Source organism: Chiloscyllium punctatum, chromosome 52, assembly GCF_047496795.1.
Source record: "Chiloscyllium punctatum isolate Juve2018m chromosome 52, sChiPun1.3, whole genome shotgun sequence".
Lineage (NCBI taxonomy): Eukaryota > Metazoa > Chordata > Chondrichthyes > Orectolobiformes > Hemiscylliidae > Chiloscyllium > Chiloscyllium punctatum.
In genome coordinates this window covers 13,986,255-14,008,870 of record NC_092790.1, presented here as the reverse complement: position 1 = coordinate 14,008,870, position 22,616 = coordinate 13,986,255, and the positions used below count along the sequence as shown (strand labels likewise).

Here is a 22,616-nt window from a genome sequence, read left to right as displayed (position 1 = left end):
TCACATCCTGCTGTTTAATTCTTAAAGGCCAGTTTGTGTTAACAGACATGGGCCACTCTATTCTGGCCAGGTACAGACCACCCCGACAGCCTTTGACAAAGTCCCATATAAAAGATTGGTCCAACTCGGCTCTTGGAGTCTCAAGCAAATTGGATCTGAAATGAGCTTGCAGCCAGGATGCAATCTATAATGGTGGAGGGTTGTGTTTGTGATTGGTAGCCTGTGACCAGTGGTGTACCACAGGGATCAGTGCTGGGACCCTTGCTGCTTGTTACGAACATATTAACAATTGGATATGAATGTCGAACAGATGAAGTTTTCATGCAGAAATATTATTTGTGTCAGTGCAGCCTTGGAATGCAATGGGCCTGTTCCTGTGCAATATTGTTCTTTGCTCTATGACATTAAAGTTAGTGGTGGTGTTGACAGTGAGGGGGAGGGTCTCAGGCTACAGCATGAGAACATTGGGCACTGCAATGACAGATGGAATTTAATCCTGATAAATGTGAGGTAATGCATTTTGGAAGGTCTAATAAGGCAAAGAATTACACAATGAAGGATTGGTCCCTTGACAGTACTGAGGACAAAAGGGGCCTTGGTATACAAGTCTATAGATCACAGAAGGTGGAATGGGACTACTTGGCACCGCCCTTTTGGCACTGATCATTTGGCCCTGCCAGTTTGGTTCTAAACTGTTTTGGCGCTGAGCTGATTTGGCATCAATTCAGAATAAAAAAAATGTAGAGCCCGTAAGAAATTCATTTTTATTGCATTGTAAGAAAGAAATCTAATTCTTTTTTATTCATTATTTTAACTTATTCATTATAAAAAGGAATTTCTACATTTTGCTACATTTATCAAACCATCATGTGAAAATGTTGGTTTGTCTTTTTTGCTTGGAATGTTTTCAACCATTTCTGGTATGGGCTCTACAAGAAAATCGAAAGAAAATTGTATTAGAGCTTTCCAATGTGAAGACAGAAGGGCTTAAGTACCATCAAGGCAGTAGATGACTATTAACAATTGTTAAATGAGAAAATGATTACAAAACGAGATTTGAATCTACAAGCGGGTCATTACAGCTTTGACTATCAACTCTTGCTAGTTGAGAAAATTACATTGGGTCATCCCCTCTTCTTTCACCAAACAAGACTTTTATTTTTATTATGAATTGGCGCCAAAACAGCTCAGCGCCAAAGTAATGAGCATCAAAATAGTTTAGAGCCAAAACGGCGGGGCCAAATGTTCAGCGCCAAAATGTACCCGACCCCACAGAGGGTGTCAGTGCAGGCAGACAGGCTGCTGAAGAAAGCATACAGAATGCGTTCTTTCAGTACCTGAGCTGTTGAATGTCAGAGCAAGGACGTCTTATTCCACCTTTATAAAACAGATCAAATACTGTGTTCAGTTCTGATTGCCACACAATTAGAAGGATGGGATTGGCTGGAGAGGATGGAAAGTCTCCGTCAAAAGGTGAAACAGTATGAGCTGGGTTTGGTTTCCTCTGAGCAGAAGTGTTGAGGAAGGATCTGACTGAGATATACAAAATTGTGAAAGGTGCAGACGGAGTACATTGTGAGAATCTTTCTCCCCTTGGCAGATGTGTCTAAGACCAGAGAATACAAGTTGAAGGTGTGGAGAAAGCAGTTTAGAGGATATCTGAGAAAAATATTTTGATCTAGAGGGTGGGTAAAGTTTGGATCGTGCTGCCTGTGTGTGTGGTGGAATACTCTCACAGCATAGAAAGAAGCATCTGGATATGCCCTTTTAAGAAACCAGGACATAGTCAGCTATGGGCCAAGTGCAGGTAAATGGGATGAATGCAGTTTGCTGTTTGTTGGACATCATGGACATGGTGGACTGAAGGATCTGTTTCTATGCTGTATGACTCCATATCTCTATAACATGCTTGTAAATCTTTTCTGCACCATCTCAAGTTTAACACCATCCTTCCTGGAGAAGGGAGATGAGCGTTGCACACAATCTCCTAAAAGTGGCATCACTAATGTCCTGTACAGCCCAAGTCCTACACTCAATGTTCTGACCAATGAAGGCAAGCATGCCAAATGCTTTCTTTACTGCCCTGTCTACCTATGACTTTACTTTCAAGGAAACATGCAGCTGCACCCAGAGGTCTCTTTGTTCAGCAACACTCGCCAAGGCCCCGCCATTAAGTGTATAAGTCCTGCCCTGGTTTGTCTTACCAAAATCTAACACCTCACGTGTCTAAAAGAAACTGAATCTGTCACTTCTTGGCCCACTGACCCACTTGATCAAGGTCAGAATTTGTTTATTTTTTCAGTGCACAATGATATAATGATTTGGAGACTGTCGAAGTAAAGTTGAAGTAGTGGCACAGTGGCTCAGTTGTTACCACTGCTGCCTCACAGAACCAGGGTCCCAGGTTCGATTCCAGCTTCGGGTAACTGTGTGTGGAGTTTATATATTCTCCCTGTGTCTGCGTGCATTTCCTCTGGGTGCTCCAGTTTCCTCCCACAGTCCAAAGGTCCGGTGAATTGGCCATGCTCGATTGCCCAAAGTGTAGGGTGCATTAGTCAGAGGGAAATGATTCTGGGTGGTTCCTCTTCGGAGGGTCAGTAAGGACTGTTTGGGCTGAAGGGCCAGTTTCCAAACCGTAGGGAATCTAATCTAACCAAAAGGTAGGTGTTAATTACCCTCCACTGTATTGTAATGGTGCTCACCATCATTCAGACACTTGTGTCACTCTATGGAGGGGAGGCGGAAGGCAGAAGGACTTTGATTTTCTCTCATGCAGGTGGTGGAAATTGGAACAGCCAAACTAAATTTTTTTGAAGAATGTAACGTTTGAACTCTTCTTGTAAAAAGATAAATGAGCAGCTTCCGGAATCTACATTATCTTGTGAGGAGTTACTGAGAGATAGTCACAGGTCAGGTAAAGAAGAAGAAAGGCCAATGGGTTACAATCAGGGGACTGAAAGGGAACTAGCAGACACTGCAGGGATCCACTGTGGCCGTTGCCCTTAATAACAAATATATCATTTTGGATACTGTTAGTGGGGGGGTGGGGGAAACATGCCAATGGTAAGCAACAGGGTACAGGTCTCTGGCACAGAGTCTGTCCCTGTTGCTCAGAAGGGGGGGTGTGGGGGAGGGGGGTTTGGGTGGGAAGAGAGGAAGAGTGCATTCATCATTGGGTTCTCCATTGTTAAAGGGAAATATAGGAGGTTCTGTGGGAGTGAGACAGACTCATGGTTGGTGTGTTCCCTCCTAGATGCCAGGGTTCATGATGTCTCAAATCGTGTTTTCAGGATCCTTGAAGGAGGAGGGGGAGCTGCCCCAAGTCGTGATCCACATACGCACTAACAACATAGGTAGGAAAAGAGACGGGGATTTAAGACAGAAAGTCAGGGAGCTCGGGTGGAAGCTTGGAGCTAGAACAAACACAGAGTTGTTATCTCTGATTTGTTGTCCGTGCCACATGATAGCGAGAGGCGAGAGAGGAGTTGAACACGTGGCTAAAGGGATGGTGTGGGAGGGAGAGGTTTGGATACCTCGATAATTGGGGTAGGTGGGACCTCGACAAAAATTATGGTCTACACCTGATGCAAAGTGATACCAATATCCTAGGGGATGTTTGCTAATGCTCTTTGGGAGGGTTTAAACACATTCAGTAGGGGGATGGGAATCTAAATTGTAGTTACCGTGTCCACAGGTTGAGCATAGTTAGGTTAGAAATATGGTTTCAGTGTCGCAAGTGTGCACTGGCAAGCAGGAAGGTGGTTTGAAGTGTGTCTACCTCAACGCCAGGAGCATCCAGAAGAAGTGGGTGAACTTGCAGCATGGGTTGGTACCTGGGATCTTGCTATTGCAGTCATTTCAGAGACATGGATCGAGCAGGGACAGAGATGGCGGTCATAGATTCCAGGACTTCGAGGTTTCAGTAAGAACAGAGAAGATGGTACAAAAAGAGGGGGAGGTGTGGCATTGTTAGTCAAGGACAGTATTATGGTGGCCGAAAGGACTTTTCTAATGAGGTTGCATGGATTGAGGTTAGAAACAGGAAAGGAGAGGTCACGCTGTTGGGAGTTTTCTATAGGCCTCAGAATAGTTCCAGAGATGTAGAGGAAAGGATTGTAAAGATGATTCTGGATAGGAGCAGTATAACAGGGTAGTTGTTACGGGGGACTTTAACTTTCAAAGTATTGATTGGAAATACTATATGTTGAGAACTTCAGATGGGTCAGTTTTTGTCCAATGTGTGTAGAAGGGTTTCCTGAAACAGTATGTAGACAGACCAACCAGGGTCGGGGCTATTAAGGATTTGGTACTGGTGTTAGATTTGGAGGTAGGTGAGTACTTTGGTGAGAGTGACCACAATTCGGTTATGTTTACTTTATGAAGGAAAGGGGGATCTGTTTATACTGCAGGGGCAAGATGTATAACTGGGGGAAAAGGCAATCATGATGCAATTAGACAAGATTTATGATGCGTAGGATAGGGAAGGAAACTGCAGGGGATAGGCACAATTGAAATGTGGAGCTTACTCAAGGAACAGCTCGTGCGTGTCCTTGATTGGCATATACCTGTCAGGCAAGGAGGAAGGGGGTGACTGAGGGAGCCATGGTTTACTAAGAAAGCTGATCTCTTGTCAAGAGGAAGGTGGAGGCTTCTGTTAGGATGAGACGTGAAGGCACAGTTAGGGTGCTTGAGAACTACAAGCTAGCCAGGAAAGGTCTGAAGAGAGAATTAAAAGGAGCCAGGAGGGTACAAGAGAAGTGTCCAGCAGAAAGGATCAAGGAAAACCATAAAACTTGAAAAAGACAATGTTGTCAAGGATAGTACTGAGATACAGGCTACTAGACTAGATGGGATATGGGTTCACAAGGAGGAGGAGTTAACATTGCTGGAAAATGTGAATATAGATAATCTCCCGGGCTAGATGTGATTTATACTAGGATTCTCTGGGAAGCCAGGGAGGAGATTGCAGAGCCTTTGTCTTTGATCATTAGGTCATCATTGTTTACAAGAATAGTGCCAGAAGATTGGAAGGTAACAAATGTTGTCCCCTTGTTCAAGAGGGAAGTAGAGATCACCCTGGTAATTATAGACCAGTGAGCATTACTTTGGCTGTGAGTAAAGTGTTGGAAAAGGCTAGAAGAGACAGGATTTATAATCATCTTGATAGGAATATGGTGGTTAGGAACAGTCAATATGGCTTTGTGAAGTGTAGGTCGTGCCTCACAAATCTTATTGGATTCTTTGAGAAGGTGACCAAACAGGTGAATGAGGGGAAAGCAGTTGGTGCAGTGTATATGGATTTCAGTAAAGTATTAGATAAGGTGTTTTCAGTAATTTTTTTCAATGGTAGGCTACTGCACAAAATATGGAGGCATGGGATTGAGGGTGATTTAGCGGTTTGGTTCAGAAATTGGCTAGCTGAAAGCGTGTTGCTGGAAAAGTGCAGCAGGTCAGGCAGCATCCAAGGAGCAGGAGAATTGATGTTTTGGGCATAAGCCCTTCTTCAGGGTGGTGATTGATGGGAAATATTCATCGTGGAGTTCAGTTACTAGTGGTGTACTGCAAGGATCTATTTTGGGTCCACTGCTGTTTATCAGTTTTATAAGTGACCTGGATGAGGGTGTAGAAGGACGGGTTAGTAAATGTGCAGATGACACAAAGGTTGGTAGAGTTGTGGATATTGCAATGGTAATCCTTATCAAAAATGACGCTTCCCTTCCTCTCTTGCCTCCCTTTCTGTCCTGTAGCATTTACATCCTGGAACATTAAGCTGCCAATCCTGTCAACCCTGAGCCATGTTTCTGTAATTGCTATGATATCGCAGTCCTCTGTTTTAACCATGTCCTGAATTCATCTGCCTTCCCTGTTAGGCCATTTGCATTGAAAATAATGCAGTTTAATTTATCAGTCCTGCCTTGTTCTCGGCTTTGTCCCTGCCTGCCATAACTGTTTGACTGGCCTTTGTTCTCAACTGTACCAGTTTCAGATTGATCTCTTTCCTCACCAACTCCCTTGGTCCCACCCCCACCTTACTAGTTTAAATCCTCCCAAGCAGTTCTAGCAAATCTACCTGCCAGTATATTAGCCCCCTTCCAACTTAGGTGCAAACCATCCTTCTTGCACAGCTCTTTTCTTTACTCAGAGTAATTGAGGCGTGGAATATTCTGCCTGCAACTGTAGTAGACTTGCCAACTTTAAGGGCTTTTAAATGGTCATTGGATAAACATCTGGATGAAAATGCAATAGTGTACTGCACTGTCATGTTATAAGTTCTATTATCTCACTAAATCTTTTGTACTCTTGTTTCAAATTACGATTATGTGATCGCATTGAGTATTTGAGAAAACTGGATTGAGTTTTCTTGCATTTTTTTCAGATTTCATAGGAATGCAGGGCTATTTGGAGAAGATGAAAGCTAATTTGAAACAATGGCGCACAAGAAGCCTTTTTTTATGAAGATAAGAGTCATTAAAAAAAATCTGTTCCTGAAAGTTGGAGAAATGGAGAATGATGTTGTGATAAAGGTGGGGGTGGCAGCTCCTCTGCCACCATGATACATTTATGGAAATGGATTGCTGTCTGAATGGGAGTGGAATTGTTACCTGGATGTTTCTGACTGCTGCAGACCACAATGACTTCATGGGAGAGAGATATTCATTTCGATTTTCTGTTGCCTGCAGTGGAAAGTGTAGAGAATGCTGGATGATGGAGAAATTGAGGTTTTGGTCCAGAGAAAAAAGGAAACATATGTCAAGCATAGACAGCAGAGATCAAGTGAATCCTTAGAAGAGGAAAAGGCAGGAGGAGTATAAGTAAAAGGGAAATCTGGAGGGCAAAAAGGGCACATGAGAACTTTTGCAAACAGGGTTAAGGAAAATGCCAAGGGATTTTATGAATACATTAAGGACAAAAGGGTAACTAGGGAGAGAATTGGGGCCCCTCAAGGATCAGCAAGGTGGCCTTTGTGTGTAGCCACAGAAGATGGGAGAGATACTAAAAGAGTATTTTGCATCACTGTTTACTGTGGAGGACATGGAAGATATAGAATGTGGGGAAATAGATGGTGACATCTTGAAAGATGTCCATATTACAGAGGAAGTAGTACTGGATGTCTTGAAATGCATAAAGGTGGATAAATCCCCAGGACCTGATCAGGCATATCCTAGAACTCTGTGGGAAGTTACCAAAGTGATTGCTGTGTCCCTTGCCGGGATATTTTTATCAGGATAGTCACAGATGAGGCGTCAGAAGACTAGAGGTTGGCTAACGTGGTAATACTATTTAAGGAAGGTGGTAAGGAAAAGCCAGGGAACTTTAGGCTGGTAAGCCTGCCATTGGTGTTGAGCAAGATGTTGAAGGGAATCCTGAGGGACAGAATTTATACGTATGTTGAAAGGCAAGGACTGATTCGGGACAGTGAACATGGCTTTGTGTGTGGGAAACCATGACTCACAAACTCAATTGAGTTTTCTGAAGAGGTAACGAAGAGGATTTCCCCATGGGAGATTGGTTAGCAAGGTTAGATCTCACTGAATACAGGGAGAACTCGCCTTTTGGATACAGAACAGGCTCAAAAGGTAGAAGACAGAGGGTGGTAGTGGAAGGTGGCTTTTCAGACTGGAGGCCCGTGACTAGTGGAGTGCTATAACGATCGGTGCTGTATCTACTACTATTCGTTGTTATATAAATGATTAGTATGTGAGCATAGGAGGTACAGTTAGTAAGTTTGCAGGTGACACCAAACTTGGAAGCGTAGTGGACAGCGAAGAAGGTTACCTCAGATTACAATGGAATCTTGATCAGATGGGCCAATGGGCTGTGAAGTAGCAGATGGAGTTTAATTCAGATAAATGCGAAGTGCTGCATTTTGGGAAAACAGATCTTAGCAGGACTTATACACTTAATGGTGAGGTCCTAGGGAGTGTTGCTGAACATGAGACCTTGGAGTTTGAAAGTGGAGTTGCAGGTAGATAGGATAGTGAAGAAGGCGTTTTGTATGCTTTCCTTTATTGGTCAGAGTATGGAGTACATTTTGCAGCTCTACAGGACATCGGTTCAGCCACTTTTGGGATATTGCATGCAATTCTGGTCTCCTTCCTATCAGAAGGATGCTGTTCAGAAAAGATCTACAAGGATGTTGCCAGGATTGGAGGATTTGAGCTAGAAGGAGAAGTTGAATAGGCTGGGGCAGTTTTTCCTGGAGCATCAGAGGCTGACGAGTGACCTTATAGAGGTTGATAAAACCATGAAGGTCATGGATAGGAGAAATAGACAAGGTATGTTGCCTGGGATGGGGGAGTCCAGAACAAGAGGGCACAGATTTAGGGTGAGATGGAAATGATATCAAAGAGACCTAAGTGGCAAGGCTTTCATGCAGAGGGAGGTAGGTGCATGGAATGAAATGCATGAGGAAGTGGTGGGGGCTAGTACAATTGCAAATTTTTAAAAAGTATCTTAATTTATATACAAATAGGAAAGATATGGACTGGATGCTGGCAGGTGGACTACATTGGGTTGGAATAGCTGGTCGGCATGGACAAGTTGGACTGAAGGGTCTGTTTCCGTGCTGTACGTCTCTTTGACTCGATGATTGATCAGAGTAGAGCGATGGACGTGATCTATGTGGGCTTCAGTAAGACGTTTAACAAGTTTCCACATTGTAGACTGGTTAGCAAGGTCAGATCACATGAAAATCAGGGAGAACTAGCAATTTGGACACAGAATTGGCTTGAACGTGGAAGACAGAGGGTGGTGGTGGAGGGTTACCTTTCAGACTGCAGACCTGTGAGCAGTAGTGTGCCACAAGGATTGGTGCTGGTTTCACTGCTTTTCATCACTAATATGAATGATTTGAATATGAACATAAAAGGTTTGCAGATGGCATGAAAATTGGTATAGTAGTGGACAGCAAAGAAGGTTCCCTCAGAGTACAACAGGATCATGATCTGATAAGCCACTGGGCTGAGCAGTGGCAGATGAAGTTTCATTCAGATAAATTTGAGGTGCTTCATTTTGGAAAGGCAAATCAAGGCAGGAGTTATACACTTAATGGTAAGGTCCTGGGGAGTATTGCTGAACAAAAAGACCATGGAGTGCAGGTTCACAGTTCCTTGAAAGCAGAATCTCTGGTCGATAGGATAATGCAGAAGGCATTTAGTATGCTCTTCTTTATTTGTCCAAACATAGAATATAGGGGTTCTGGATTAGTGGTGCTGGAAGAGCACAGCAGTTCAGGCAGCATCCAAGGAGCAGTAAAATCGATGTTTCAGGCAAAAGCCCTTCATCGTTCCTGATGTCCATGAATCTATTGTTGATTGCCAGAAAAACTCATCTGGTTTAGTAATGTCCTTGAATGAAGGAAACTGCTATCCTTCCCTTGTCTGGCCTGCATGTGACTCCAGACCCACATCAATGTGGCTGCATAGATAGTTAGGGATGGGCAATAAATGCTGGCTGAGTCAGTGATGCCCCCACCCCATGAATGAGATAATATTCTGCGACTGTGATTCAATCTGATAATAGTGTTTAGGGTGTTGAGATTGGGCCTTAATGTCTTATGCATTTTGTGACTTCTGACTAAATTACAGAATTGGTACAGCCATTCAGCCTGTTGTGTCTGCACTGGGACATTCTATTCTCATTCTGTTCTCCATAAGAGTTTCCACTAATTGTTGGGATTCTAATTGTCTTTCACTCACTGCCAGTGTCTTAGTGTAAATGCCAATTTGAGTTTAGTTCTGCAGTTATCGGCCTTTGCATACCTATAGTGCCAGTTTTGCTCGGTGTGCAGTGACAAGTCGAGTATATGGATGCTACTCTCTTTTCATCAACACCAGGCTGAGTGAGAATGAAAGAGACAGAGACAGATGTGTATATACGTATGTGAATGAGCATTTAGCATCCTCTCTAGAAGCATCCTCTGTAGATAAGGCTTGACCAAGAGGTTCATTTGAAATTTACATTGTTTGATTGTCTTTATACAGGACAAATATTTATCAAAAGAATAAGTTTGTTCTGCTCAGTTACTCATAAATGTCCAACTTTGCTTCTACATCTGAACTCAATATCTACTTCATATATGTTATATATTTGTTATAACAATGTAACAGCATGATCAATTTGTTCATATTGATGTAATTTTAAAATTCCAAATCTATGTATGGATTTAATGCAGGTCATTAAATGTATATTTATTATAAGCATACAGTCTAAACTGCTTAATCTTATGAATGATAATTGGCTTTGAATAATGGAATTTGCCATCACTGAGGTGGTATGCACTGAGAAGAGGGCAAAATAATATAGATTTATATATTGTCAGTTGTGTTTAACTCTTGGATTGAATGTGTACTTCTGGGAATGGAGCTCAATGCGTGTCTGACTCAATCCACTCAGACAGAGGAAAGGACATTCTCCTCTCTGACAGTGGTAACATACCTGCTGGGTGTGAGAAGCAGCTGGTCAAACTTGGATTGGTCCATCAAATATTTGCCTGGACAAAGACAAAAGAGAGAGCTCCTGTACATCACTAGCAGCTGAGTAGGAAGATATCAAATGATCAATGCAATATTCAGGTCGTGATCATTATAATTCTATGTTTTTGAACAGGGTGAGGTGAACAGAGCTGATCCTGCTTCCACTCGAGCATGAAGTCCTTCCAATCATTTACTGTTTCCCAAATTCTAAAATATTTTACTTAGATAAAAATAAACTAACCAACAAATGCACAGCTCCACAAACATAATGATTCCCCAGTTCAATGCCCAATACACTAACTGTTGAAAAACAAAAACTGGGCACGATTTCACATACTTGGAGACATTTATCCGGTGTCTGCTATATTTATGCTTCACAGGATTATCACATTTGATTCTACTATCCTTTATCTCAATGTCTATTCGCAACAAACAGCGTGAAACAGATGCCAAACAATGAATTCCCATCCGTGTTTAGGGAATTAAAAACCACTAGAATATCTCACAGCAGCTTCTTCCCGCTCTGCCTCCCTCAGCAGGCCCACACACAGCCCGAGAAAGGCCTCTCTCTTCCCCCCAGCCCGCTCACTCCAAGTTCCGGGAGCAGTTCCTGCTCCGCTCGGCCTCTTACAAACAGCCCCCGGTTCTCCCTGAACTCACCCCGAATCAATCCCGCTCTCGGAGCCCCCTCTGTGTCCCAGGCTCCCATCCCGATGTGCTGCTGGAAGGAGCCTGCTGTTCCCTCCCTTCCCTGGGCGCTGATCTCTCCATTGCGGTCTGTTTCAAACAAACCTCTTGTACTCACTGAGTAAATGCTCCTCAATGGCAGCGCTGGGGGTGGGCCTCACGCATGCGCTCCTCTACTCACGAACAATCACCGCGCACGCGCTGCTTTCCCAAAGCTTCCCAGAAACAAACATCAATTGGTCATTTCCCCAATTCCCTTTTCTCTCAGTTGGAGCAAAGCAATTGGGGCTGTGAGAGAAAGGATAGAGAAGGTTTCAAGCTGGGAATTATCCCTTTAATACGCTCCAATGGTGCTCATCCCCGGGTCATGTTAATAACTCCTCCCTCCGGCTCTCTCACAATCTGATCAGGGGGCGGACGATCTGGCGGCCACTCAGCCCATCCCCTCTGCTCCCCCATTCAAAAACATCACGTCTGATCGAATGTTAACTATGATATTCAATCCTGCTGACCTTCATCCACAAATATTCATTTCTTGCCCAAAGTAACATACAGAGAGATGGAATAAGTGGAACATTCTTATGAAGGCAGAAAATAAATGATGGAGAGAGTCTTGCATCACAGTGTCAGTGCTTATTTCTGGCTCAGGAGGCCCGTGCAAAAGTCAGACCAGGTGTGCAACAACATCTCTGGGACTCGATTTAGTTTGTAGTGGATGACAGATTTTAGTGTCGTGTATGCTGCAGACAGAAACCTTGTGATGTATTGTAAAACAAAAAGAGACCCCAGCTGTTTTTGTTTATTCACTCCTGGAAAGTGGATGTCGCTGGCTGAGCCTACCATTTATTCTCCATCTCTTTGAGAAAGCGGTGTTGAGCCACCTTCTGGAACAGCCGTTGTCCATGTGCTGCCCACAATGCTATGAACACAGAGGAGGTCCAGGGTCTTGATCCAGTGATAGTGAGAGAAAGCGGTTTTATTTCCAAGTCAGCATGGTGAGTGCCTTGGACGGGAACTTGTCCGATAACAAGGCGTTGTTCCCTGACATCAGCTGCCTTTATCGTTTTAGATGGAAGTAGTCGCGATTTGGAAGGTTCTCCTTTTACAAATTACAAAACTCGAATCTCTTTGTCAGCGGCACAGAGAGGCCGACAGCGTGAAATCAGAATAGTGTGTTGCCTCCCTGGTGCCAAGATCAAGGATATCTTGGAGAGAGTACAGGATAATCACAAAAGGGAGAGGGACCAGCCGGAGTATACATTGGAACTAACTACATAGGAAGGGGAAAGGATTAGATTCCGAATAAGTAAGAGAGGCAAGAATTTAGAAGTGAGGTCCTCTCCGGTAGTAACATGTAGGTTACTCCCGCTGCTCCGAGCGAGTGAGGGTAGGAGTAGAATGATAGAGTAAGGTAATGTCAAGTCAGGAGCTGGTGCAGGGGAGAAGGGTTCACATTTTTGGATCATTCGAATCTCTTCTGGGGAAGACGTGACTTGTATAAAAAGGATGGATTGCAGCTGAATTGGAAGGGGTCTAATATACTGACAGGGACATTTCCTGGAACTGCTGGGGAGGGATTAGACTAGTAAGGGTGGGGGTAGGAGATAATGAGGAAAGAGATCGATTTGAGGCTGGTATAGTTGGGAAGTCAAACAGTCAGGGCAGGCAGGAACATAGCAGAGAATGAGGTAGGATTCATAAATTAAACTGCGTTTATTTCAATAAAAGAGGCCTAACAGGGAAGAACGATGATCTCAGGACATGGTTAGGAAAATGGGATTGGTCTTGGGATATCATAGCAATTACAGAGACATGGTTTAGGGATGGACACAACTGCAGCTTAATGTTCCAGGAATCAAACAATGGGGGGAGGCGGGCAACAAGAGAAAATGGGGAGTGACGTGTTTGGTAAGAGATAAGATTACAGATATACTTAGGGAGGATTTTCCTGGGAATTATTTGGGTGGAGCTGAGAAATAAGAAAGGGTTTGATCACCTTATTGGGATTGGACTGTAGACACCCCAACAGTCATCAGGAAATGAGAAACAAATTTGTAAGGAGATCTTAGATCTGCAGGAATACTGGTGTCGTTATGGTGAGGGATTTTAACATTTCAAACATAGATTGGGACTGCCATTTTGTTAATGGTTTCAACAGAGAGCAATTCCTTAAGTGTGTACAAGAAAATTTTCTGATTCAGTATGTGAATGTACCTTCCAGCCAAGGTGCAAAACTTGACGTGCACTTGGGATATAATGATGTGGCAGTGGGGGAGCATTTTGTGGCCAGTGACCATAATTAAAAACTGTTATTGAAAAGGATAAACCAGATCTCAAAGTTAAATTTCTAATTTGGAGCAAGGCCAATCTTGAGAGTATTAATCAAGAACCTTTAAACATCGCCTGAGGGCAGATGTTCACAGGCAAAGGGATGGCTGGAAAATGGGAAACTTTCAAAAATGTGAAAACGAGGGTCTAGGGACAGTATGTTCCTGTTTGAGTGAAAGGCATGACTGGTAAGTGTAGGAAATGCTGGATGAGAAAAGAAGTTGAGGTTTTGGCCTGAATGAGAAGGAAGCATATATTAGTTAAATACAGTAGAGGTTGACAGCAATAGGGAAAAACTTAAGATGGAAATCAGGAGGGCAAAAAAGGGATATAGGATACCTTTGGCAAATATTGTTAAGGAGAATTTAAACAGATTTTATAAATACATGAAGGACAAAAGGGCTCAGTAAATATTAGCAGGGCAGCCTATGTGTGGAACAACAGGAAATATGGCGATATTAAGCAAGTTCTTACTGAGGAGAAGGAAATGGAAGATGTAGAATGTGGGAAATAGATGGTGACATTTTGAAAAATGTTCATAATACAGATGAGGTGCTGCTGGATGTTTTTAAACATAAAAGGTGGATAAAGCATGAGCACCTGATCAGGTGTACCGTGGAACATGGTGATAAGCGAGGGAAGTGATTGTTGGGCCCCTTGCTGAGATATCTGTATCATCGATAGTCACAGTTGAGGTGCAAAAAGACTGGAGGTTGGCTAATGTAGTACCACTGTTTAAGAAAGGTGGTAAGGCAAAGCCAGGGAACTATTGAACAGTGAGCGCAACATCAACAGTAGGCACACAGTTGAGGGGATTGTGAGAGACAGGGTTTACATATTTTTAAAAGTCCACTGGGAAGTCATGTATCACTAACTCAACTTTTTTTTTGAATTGGTAAGGAAGAGGACTGATGGGGGCAAAGTGGTGGATGTGATCTATATAGCCTTCAGTAAGGCGTTTGACAAGGTTCCCCATGGGAAATTGATTAACAAGATTGGATCACATGGAATACAGGGAGAACTCGCCATTTGAATACAGAACTTGTACGAAGGTAGAAGACAGAGGGTGGTGGCTGTGGGGTGCTTTTCAGACTGGAGGCTTGTGACAAGTGATGTGCTACAAGAATCACTGCTGGGTCCACTGCTTTTCATTATTTATATAAATGATTTTGGTTAAAAACATGACAACACCAGGTTATAGTCCAACAGGTTTATTTGGAAGTAGAAGCTTTCAGAGTGCTGCTCCTCTGTCAGGTGTCGATGCTCTGAAAGGGTGTACTTCCAAATAAATCTGTTGGAGTATAACCTGGCCTTGTGTCATTTTTAACTTTGCATACCTTGGTTCAACACCAGCCCCTCCACATTATTATGAATGATTTTGGTTGTGAAGGTGCACCTATTGTTAATAAGTTTGCAGATTACACAAAAATTGGAGTTGTAGTGGCCTGCAAAGAAGGCTACCTCAGAATACAGCAGGATCTTGATCAGATGGGCCACTGGACCCAGAAGTGGCATATTGAGTTCAATTTAAATCAATATGAGGTGCAGCAATTTGGAAAGGCAAATCAGGGCAGGACTTACACACTTAATGTTAAGGTTCTGTAGAGTGTTGCTGAACTAAGAGACTTTGGAATGCAGATTCATTGTTGCTTGAAAGTGGAGTTATAGTTAGATAGAATAGCAAAGAAGGCATTTGATATGTTTTCCTTTACTGGTCAGAGCTTTGAGTATGTAATTTAGGATGACACATTGTGGGTGTACAGAACATTGGTTATGCCAGTTTTGGAATATTATGTGCAGTTTTAGTTTCTCTCCTATGGAAAGGATGTTGTGAAACTTGAAACAGCTATTCAAGATAGTTTTTGGTCCAAAGAAAAGGCCTAAAATTTGGGAAGATATACAGTGAAAGACGTGAAGGCTGCAAACAGATCTAAATACAGCCAATGGCAGGGAAAAGGGATTTGACTAACAAAGAGCAAATGAAGGAAACAGTAATGTTGTGGAGGCCATTAAAGAAAAAAAAACTGTTGAAGCACTAATAAATGTGTAAAGGGGGAAATAGGTTGGTAAAGAGGACCATATGTCACTAACAAAAGAAAAGGGAGTTTAAAATGGGGAACAAAAACGTCTCAAAAATCTCTAACATGATGTTGTTCTCTGTTCACAAATATTCACACAACTAACACGGTAGTAATGTTGGGGAGTTTACTGAGAGGGATGTAAACAGTAGAGCTGATGAGAGTGTAACAGTTACTGAGGAGAAAAACTACAACTAACTCCCTGGACCCCGCAACAAAAGCTGAAAGGAGGAGACATTCTATCCTTCCACACTTACATTTGGGTGATATTTCTGGCGTGTGACTGTGTGAATGTGAATACTGTGTCAGAGAGACTGTCGGAAAAGGGCGGACGGTTAGTCGAACGGAACTGTGTTTGTGTGTCCGCGGGAAAAACTGAACCAAATCAGTATTATTTGGGAAATGATGTTGGGACAGTGGGTAGGATTGAAGGTTGGGAAACACCAGGCCTTGATCATCTACGTCACAGAGTATTTAATGTAGTGGGTTGAGTAGGACTGGATGCAGTGGTGATTCCTGATAAAGGGCTTTTGTCTGAAACATCGATTTTCCTGCTTCTCGGATGCTGCCTGACCTGCTCCAGCACCACTCTGACCTAAACTCTGGTTTGCAGCATCTGCAGTCCTCACTTTTGCCTGGATGCAGTGGTGGTCATGTTCCAAGATTCTATAAGTTCTGCAATAATTTACACAGATGGGGGGCTAGCTAGTGTAAGCAATCCAATGGAAAAGGGAGGTAGATATAAAGTTGGGAACTATAGACCAGTCAGCCTCAGGGAAAAAATCAAAATGAAAGCTTCAATTGCGAAGCATTAGACAAAACAGAATTCAGGATCCGATAGAGTCAGCATGAACATGAAGGGCCTGTTCCAGTGCACGCTGTTCTGTCTTCTGAGCTTGACAAACCGACTGGCCATCTTTGAGGATGTAAACAGTAGAGCTGATGAGAGTGTAACAGTTACTGAGGAGAAAAACTACAACTAACTCCCTGGACCCCACAGCAAAAGCTGAAAGGAGGAGACATTCTATCCTTCCACACTTACATTTGGGTGATATTTCTGGCGTGTGACTGTGTGAATGTGAATACTGTGTCAGAGAGACGGTCGGAAAAGGGCGGACGGTTAGTCGAACGTAACTGTGTTTGTGTGTCCGCGAATATTATGATATTTCTGGGTCTCTCTTGTGAAAATCAAAAACAATTTCAAGTCAACTTATTCCCCGGCTCCCCCAATAGACCCCAAAGGTAGAATCTAAGACAATATATTTGTTGATTTCAAGATTTCAGTCTAACAGAAGCGACAATGTCACCGTTCAGCTGAAAGAGCACGATCTTTGCAGCAGCAAAATGCGCTTAATTCGACAACGGAGCCGTCTATTCGAGTGAAAACTTTTCAGTCGCAAACCTTACCGTGTCAGGATGAGGAGCGATCGAGCCTGGCTCTCTGGAGATGCGGAATTTCAGAGGAATCGGAGAGTTTATGCTGTTAGAGAAACACAGAGAAGCAGCAGGAACAGGGAGCTGACCGCAGGTTGTCCCTGCGCCGTCCGCTCGCTGCCTTGAAGTTGCTCAGTGCCGCCACCAGCAGCTTCATTGCTGACCCAGTTCAGACTGACTCTGAGAGAGATTCAGTGCAGAGTTCTCAACATGAGCGACAGTGCAGCCGCCGAAACGGCTCCTCCAGCCTCCGCTCCCACTAAAGCCAAGGCTCCCAAGAAGAAGGCGGCGGCTCCCAGGAAAAAAACACCCGGTCCCGGGTTGGGAGAGCTGATTCTGAAGGTTGTCGGGGATATCAAGGATCGCAAAGGGGCGTCTCTATCCGCTATAAAGAAGGGGCTGGAGAGAAGCGGGATCGATGTGGGAAAGCGAAATGCACAGATCAAGATGAGTATCAGGAGGTGCCTGGCGAACGGCTCCCTTGTTCTGGTCAAGGGCCAGGGCGTCTCCGGCTCTTTCAAACTCCCAAAGAATCCAGTCAAGGCAAAAGCGGGAAAGAAGGCGGGAACATTAGCGGCCGCCAAGAAACCGGCCGTGAAGAAATCACCAGCCAAGAAGCTGACAGCAAAGAAATCTCAGGCCAAGAAAGCGACAGTCAAGAAATCCCCAGCCAAGAAAGCGACTGTCAAGAAATCCCCAGCCAAGAAAGCGAGCGGCAAGAAGACGGCATCGCCAAAGAAAGCGGTGAGCAAAGCAGCACCAAAGAAACGGACTCCCGTGAAGAAGGTGAACAAGGCCAAGGGCCCTAAAGCCCCCAAACCCCTCAGCAAACCGGCTAAAGGCAAGGCCAAGCCCAAAGCGAAAGTGACCAAGACAGCAGCAAAGAAATGAACCAGTCAGTGTAATATATAAACATCTGAACCCAAAGGCTCTTTTCAGAGCCACCCACATCTCTCAGGGATGAGCTGATCCCGGATCCAATGTTCCCCGTCCCCTACCTTAGATATGAATTGTTCTGAATCACTCATACACACACTCATGCCATGGTTGACGAAAGCGGAGACCTGTGAATGGGGAAGGTATCATACTGAGAGGGTTGATTGATCCTCCATCTGGTTATTTCACTTCGCGACTTATAACTCTACCGAGTCACGAATGTGACACATTGTAGTATTTGTATTTCATTGACCAGTTCAGGATTGTTACTTTGTTCAGTTTTGATTCTGTGACCCTGCGGATGTTTTCATGGTGTGTTCCTTCCATGTGCCTGTTACAGACAGTTCAGGCAGCAATTCCACATTGTCTTCGGGCTAATTACAATCTGGGGGTAATACAAAATAACATAAAGTGAGATTCTGTCCTTTTATCGGTGTACACTGCATTAGCTTTTAAGATGTTTAAATTGGCGGGGTTATTTAGATTAAAGGCCGGAACAAGTTCGGTTGTTCAGTTTCTGGATTAGTGGTGCTGGAAGAGCACAGCTGTTCAAGCAGCATCCAAGTAGCGCTGTTTTAAACCCCGCCTTTCTTCCTCCCGTCTTCCAGACAGATCAGACAATGATCCCGTCTCCTGTCCCCACTGACAGATAACAAGGCTTTAAAGAATTACTATAAAATAATAAATTTTATCTTAGCTGCAGACGGATGATGTTTTGCGTTTGAATGTTTAATTTAATTTCAGAGTTTGTGAGTGTTAATTCGGCGGGCATTTTCAAACTGACCAACTGTCATTTCACGTTATCCAATCAACCTCCAACAATTTTTTTCCTGCCTTTTCTGTCCCTTCCGGAACTGTTTCTCTCTGGGTTGAGGGACAGGGCTGTATCCAATCCCAGCTCTAGGGCGGGCTCTCCATTCCCTTAAACAGGCAGCACCGCAGCAGCCTCAGCATTGACAGCAGCAGTCTGTGTGTGTGTTACAGAGAGTTGGAGAGAATGGCCCGAACCAAGCAGACAGCGCGCAAATCCACCGGAGGGAAAGCTCCCCGCAAGCAGCTGGCGACCAAAGCGGCCCGCAAGAGCGCTCCGGCCACGGGCGGAGTGAAGAAGCCTCATCGCTACAGGCCCGGCACGGTGGCTCTGCGGGAGATCCGCCGCTACCAGAAATCCACCGAGCTGCTGATCCGCAAACTGCCCTTCCAGCGGCTGGTGCGAGAGATCGCTCAGGACTTCAAGACCGACCTGCGCTTCCAGAGCTCGGCGGTGATGGCCCTGCAGGAGGCCAGCGAGGCTTACCTGGTGGGACTGTTTGAGGACACCAACCTGTGCGCCATCCACGCCAAGCGGGTCACCATCATGCCCAAAGACATCCAGCTGGCCCGCCGGATCCGCGGGGAGCGCGCCTAAACGGAGCCTGGCCGGCCCTGCACATTCACCCCGAGAGAGAGAGAGAAACACAACGGCTCTTTACAGAGCCACTAAACCATCCAGAGAGAGCGGGAAACGATGGGGTACATTAATATTGTAATTATAAATCTATGAAGTAAATGGGGATTGAGTAAAATATTGAGTCAGTCAGTGACAATGAAAATCCAGCGACCGAGGTCGTCAGTGATCGCAGAATTTATTATAATACGATATTAGAGATTTGAAGTTTTGCTACACAATTCGGAATTCCCCGACCAAAAGCCCTCTCTCATTGTTTATCATGGTGGTAAACATGGCTTGTGGTTGTGGAGAAGGCGCGGGAGAAGGTTTGGCGCCAAGAGATCAACCGCTTTTATTTCGAATTGAAAAGCCCGCCAACATGCCAGAGGAGAATGCGTGAATTCTTATTCGGTGATTTGTTTTTGCCATTACAAAAATATAGTCCAAACAATCATACCTTACTCCCTTTCCGAACTTGCAACTGAAAAAAAAAGTGGCTCTCTGGTGAGTCAATTTTCCGAGACAGAGTCTTTTTATTCCGAGAGGGAAAGAGAACATATTAAACACCAGTGAGTAATGTATTGCTGGGGAGTTGTTCCAATTCAGCGGCAATGTAAAGAATACATAGTGCAATGTAATTTGTACATCATATATGAAGGTAGTGGAGTATTCCGGATTAAATCCCCTCTCTCCTAATTGTCTCCATTGGCGTTCCCACTAGCTGTAACTCTATGATCATTGTTAAAAATCACAAAACACCAGGTTATTGTCCAACAGGTTTAACTGGAAGCACTAACTTTCGGAGCGAAGCTCCTTTATCAGGTGGTTGTCATGAAGGAGCGGCGCTCCGAAAGCTAGTGCTTTCAATTAAACCTGTTGGACGATATCCTGGTGTTGTGTGATTTTTAACTTTGTACACCCCAGTCCAACACCGGCATTTCCAAATCATGACTACTGTATGATCATTGCTGAGAAGGCAGGCGGGAAATCATCAACCGTTTTCCTTCCGATTTGGACATCCCGCCGAGATGTAGATTAGGGAAGGGAGTTTTATAGAAAATAATGCTTTCCTACCTCATCGTTAATTTGCTTTTAGATTATAAAAGTACAGTTCACACAGTCTCTCTTTAGGAGAAGTGAGCCCATGAGCTGTTTGAAGGGTCCGAGATGCTATTTGGAGGGGAGGTTCAGACTCGATGGGCCGAATGCCTTCATTCAGTCCTTGTGAGGATTTCATGAACGTTCTTCGCCGTGAGCGCATTAACAACGAACACCGCCTTTAGGTATTATTTTAATATCGTGCTCCCTTGTTACCGTGCTGTCCTTGTTAAATGCCGGAGGAAATATCACAGAAGCGCTTCACAGGAGGCTCCCAATCACTGAGGATGTCACCTAGACAGGGGACGAAACGCCTGCAACACACATTCCCAGCTCGGCGAACAGAACCACAACAACTACAAAAGCTTGACATGTGGCGTATGATAAATGCAATTACACAGTAATAAACCAGAGGCTGACAGGAACTGATTAATAACTACAATCTGAGATAGGCAGAGCAAAAGCTGACACTATATTCCTGATGAAGGGCTTTTGCCCGAAACATCGATTTTCCTGCTCTGATGCTGCCTGACCCGTTGTGCTTTTCCAGCACCACTAGACACAGATATACTCATACAGCACAGAAAAGCCCTTCAGCCATCGAGTCTGCACCCACAATAGCTACCACTCAAGGGGTGCTAATTTCCTGTACTTGTCCCATATCCTTAAATAGTATGACAATTGAAGTGCTCATCCAAATACCTTTTAAAGGTTTCTGGCCTCTACTTCCTTCCTAGGCAATGTCTTCCAGATTCCCACCACTTGCTGAATGAAAAAGATTTTTTCTGAAATTCCCTCTATATCTTTACCCCTTACACTCCATCATAGTGAGAATCCTTATCCTTACCAAATCCTAACCCAATCACCAGTTGTGATTGATCGCTCAAACAAGGGAAACAGCTTCTCTTTATGCACCCTGTCCATACGCCTCATAACCTTTTACACGAAAATCATGAGCCCCAATTCAGTTATCTCTGCTCGAGAGAAAACAATCCAAGCTGATTTAGTGTCTCCTTTTCTTTTGGAAGTAATATTTGTGCTATGATCCTAATCCCTAATACTGGGTCTGGATTTAGTACTTCTGTTGTCACTGTCGCTTTAGTGTGAATGATTTATTCTGGGAAACTGAAGCTGTGCCTGCGCGATGCCGCGCCTTCCCCAAAGCTGACCGCTTGTGACTAGAGGAGCGCATGCGTGAGGCCCTCCCCCAGCGCTGCCATTAAGGAGCATTTACTCAGTGAGTACAAGAGGTTTGTTTGAAACAGACCGCAATGGAGAGATCAGCGCCCAGGGAAGGGAGGGAACAGCAGGCTCCTTCCAGCAGCACATCGGGATGGGAGCCTGGGACACAGAGGGGGCTCCGAGACCGGGATTGATTCGGGGTGAGTTCAGGGAGAACCGGGGGCTGTTTGTAAGAGGCCGAGCGGAGCAGGAACTGGTCCCGGAACTTGGAGTGAGCGGGCTGGGGGGAAGAGAGAGGCCTTTCTCGGGCTGTGTGTGGGCCTGCTGAGGGAGGCAGAGCGGGAAGAAGTTGCTGTGGGACATTCTTGTCGTTCTTAATTCCCTAAACACTGATGAGAATTCATTGTTTGTTGATGTTGGGCAGTGAAGAATGGAAGGACAGACCATAATTTTGTGACAATCATATAAAGGACACGTAAGAGAGTGAACAGGTTTGAAATTTCGAGTAAAACATTAAACATAGCGTCCCTTGTTATTTCCTTCATCATTTAGTTAGCCAGCTTGCTTTTGATATATGTCAGCATTGCAGCTGCTTCAGGAATTCCCATTCGTGGAGGTGTACAGATGAGAACTCACCCAATTGTCACAAAGTTGCAAACAGAAGAAGACGAGGAGCAACTCAGGGCAAGAGTGGAATCAAAACCTGGTTCTGCTTGAATTGCTAGGTTTAAAAATACCCGAATGATTATTAACTGGCTGCCACACTGATCGGTTTAATCTTGCCTAACGTGGCTTATGTTGATTTACGGCTGAAAAATCTTCTATCTTCCTCCAAGCAAATATTTGAATGCTGAAGACAATGTCATATTTCCTCAGTACAATGCCAGGTGTGACCAGTTGCTTCTAACAAACAGCATGTTACCACTGTCAAAGCAGAGCACATCTTTTCCACAGGCACAGAACAGATTG

The 22,616-nt window shown here is 44.2% G+C and overlaps 3 protein-coding genes and 2 long non-coding RNA genes across 8 annotated transcripts in view; 3 read left to right on the top strand and 2 right to left on the bottom strand.

Annotated features, from left to right (window-relative positions):
* Positions 1 to 11,307, bottom strand: part of LOC140470792 (uncharacterized) — a 67,740-nt gene extending 56,433 nt beyond the window's left edge. The window contains exon 1 of the long non-coding RNA XR_011956711.1: positions 11,136 to 11,307. This is a non-coding gene — a long non-coding RNA (uncharacterized lncRNA). The remainder of the gene's footprint in view (positions 1 to 11,135) is intronic.
* The window catches only part of LOC140470801 (uncharacterized), a 678,281-nt gene that overhangs the window by 161,422 nt on the left and 494,243 nt on the right, over positions 1 to 22,616 (bottom strand). The window lies entirely within an intron of this gene.
* LOC140470996 (histone H1-like) lies at positions 17,176 to 18,438 on the top strand. Its single transcript, XM_072566906.1, has one exon. It carries the CDS (start codon positions 17,213 to 17,215, stop codon positions 17,891 to 17,893), a length of 681 nt encoding a protein of 226 aa, XP_072423007.1. The 5' UTR covers positions 17,176 to 17,212; the 3' UTR covers positions 17,894 to 18,438.
* On the top strand, positions 18,903 to 19,488 carry LOC140470997 (histone H3). Its single transcript, XM_072566907.1, has one exon. The coding sequence runs from the start codon at positions 18,936 to 18,938 to the stop codon at positions 19,344 to 19,346; it is 411 nt and encodes a 136-aa protein (XP_072423008.1). The 5' UTR covers positions 18,903 to 18,935; the 3' UTR covers positions 19,347 to 19,488.
* The window catches only part of LOC140470682 (histone H2B 1/2-like), a 72,174-nt gene continuing 71,227 nt past the window's right edge, over positions 21,670 to 22,616 (top strand). For 2 of the 3 annotated variants that reach the window (XR_011956615.1, XR_011956608.1), the window contains exon 1: positions 21,672 to 21,847. The gene's annotated coding sequence lies outside the window, so the exon portion shown is untranslated. Of the gene's footprint in view, positions 21,848 to 22,616 lie in introns of all 3 variants that reach the window. The other variant, XM_072566705.1, reaches the window with a different exon arrangement.

Bases quoted from the DNA above. Each gene is read 5' to 3' on its own strand.
- LOC140470996 (XM_072566906.1), top strand. From the start codon at position 17,213: ATGAGCGACAGTGCAGCCGCCGAAACGGCTCCTCCAGCCTCCGCTCCC.
- LOC140470997 (XM_072566907.1), top strand. From the start codon at position 18,936: ATGGCCCGAACCAAGCAGACAGCGCGCAAATCCACCGGAGGGAAAGCT.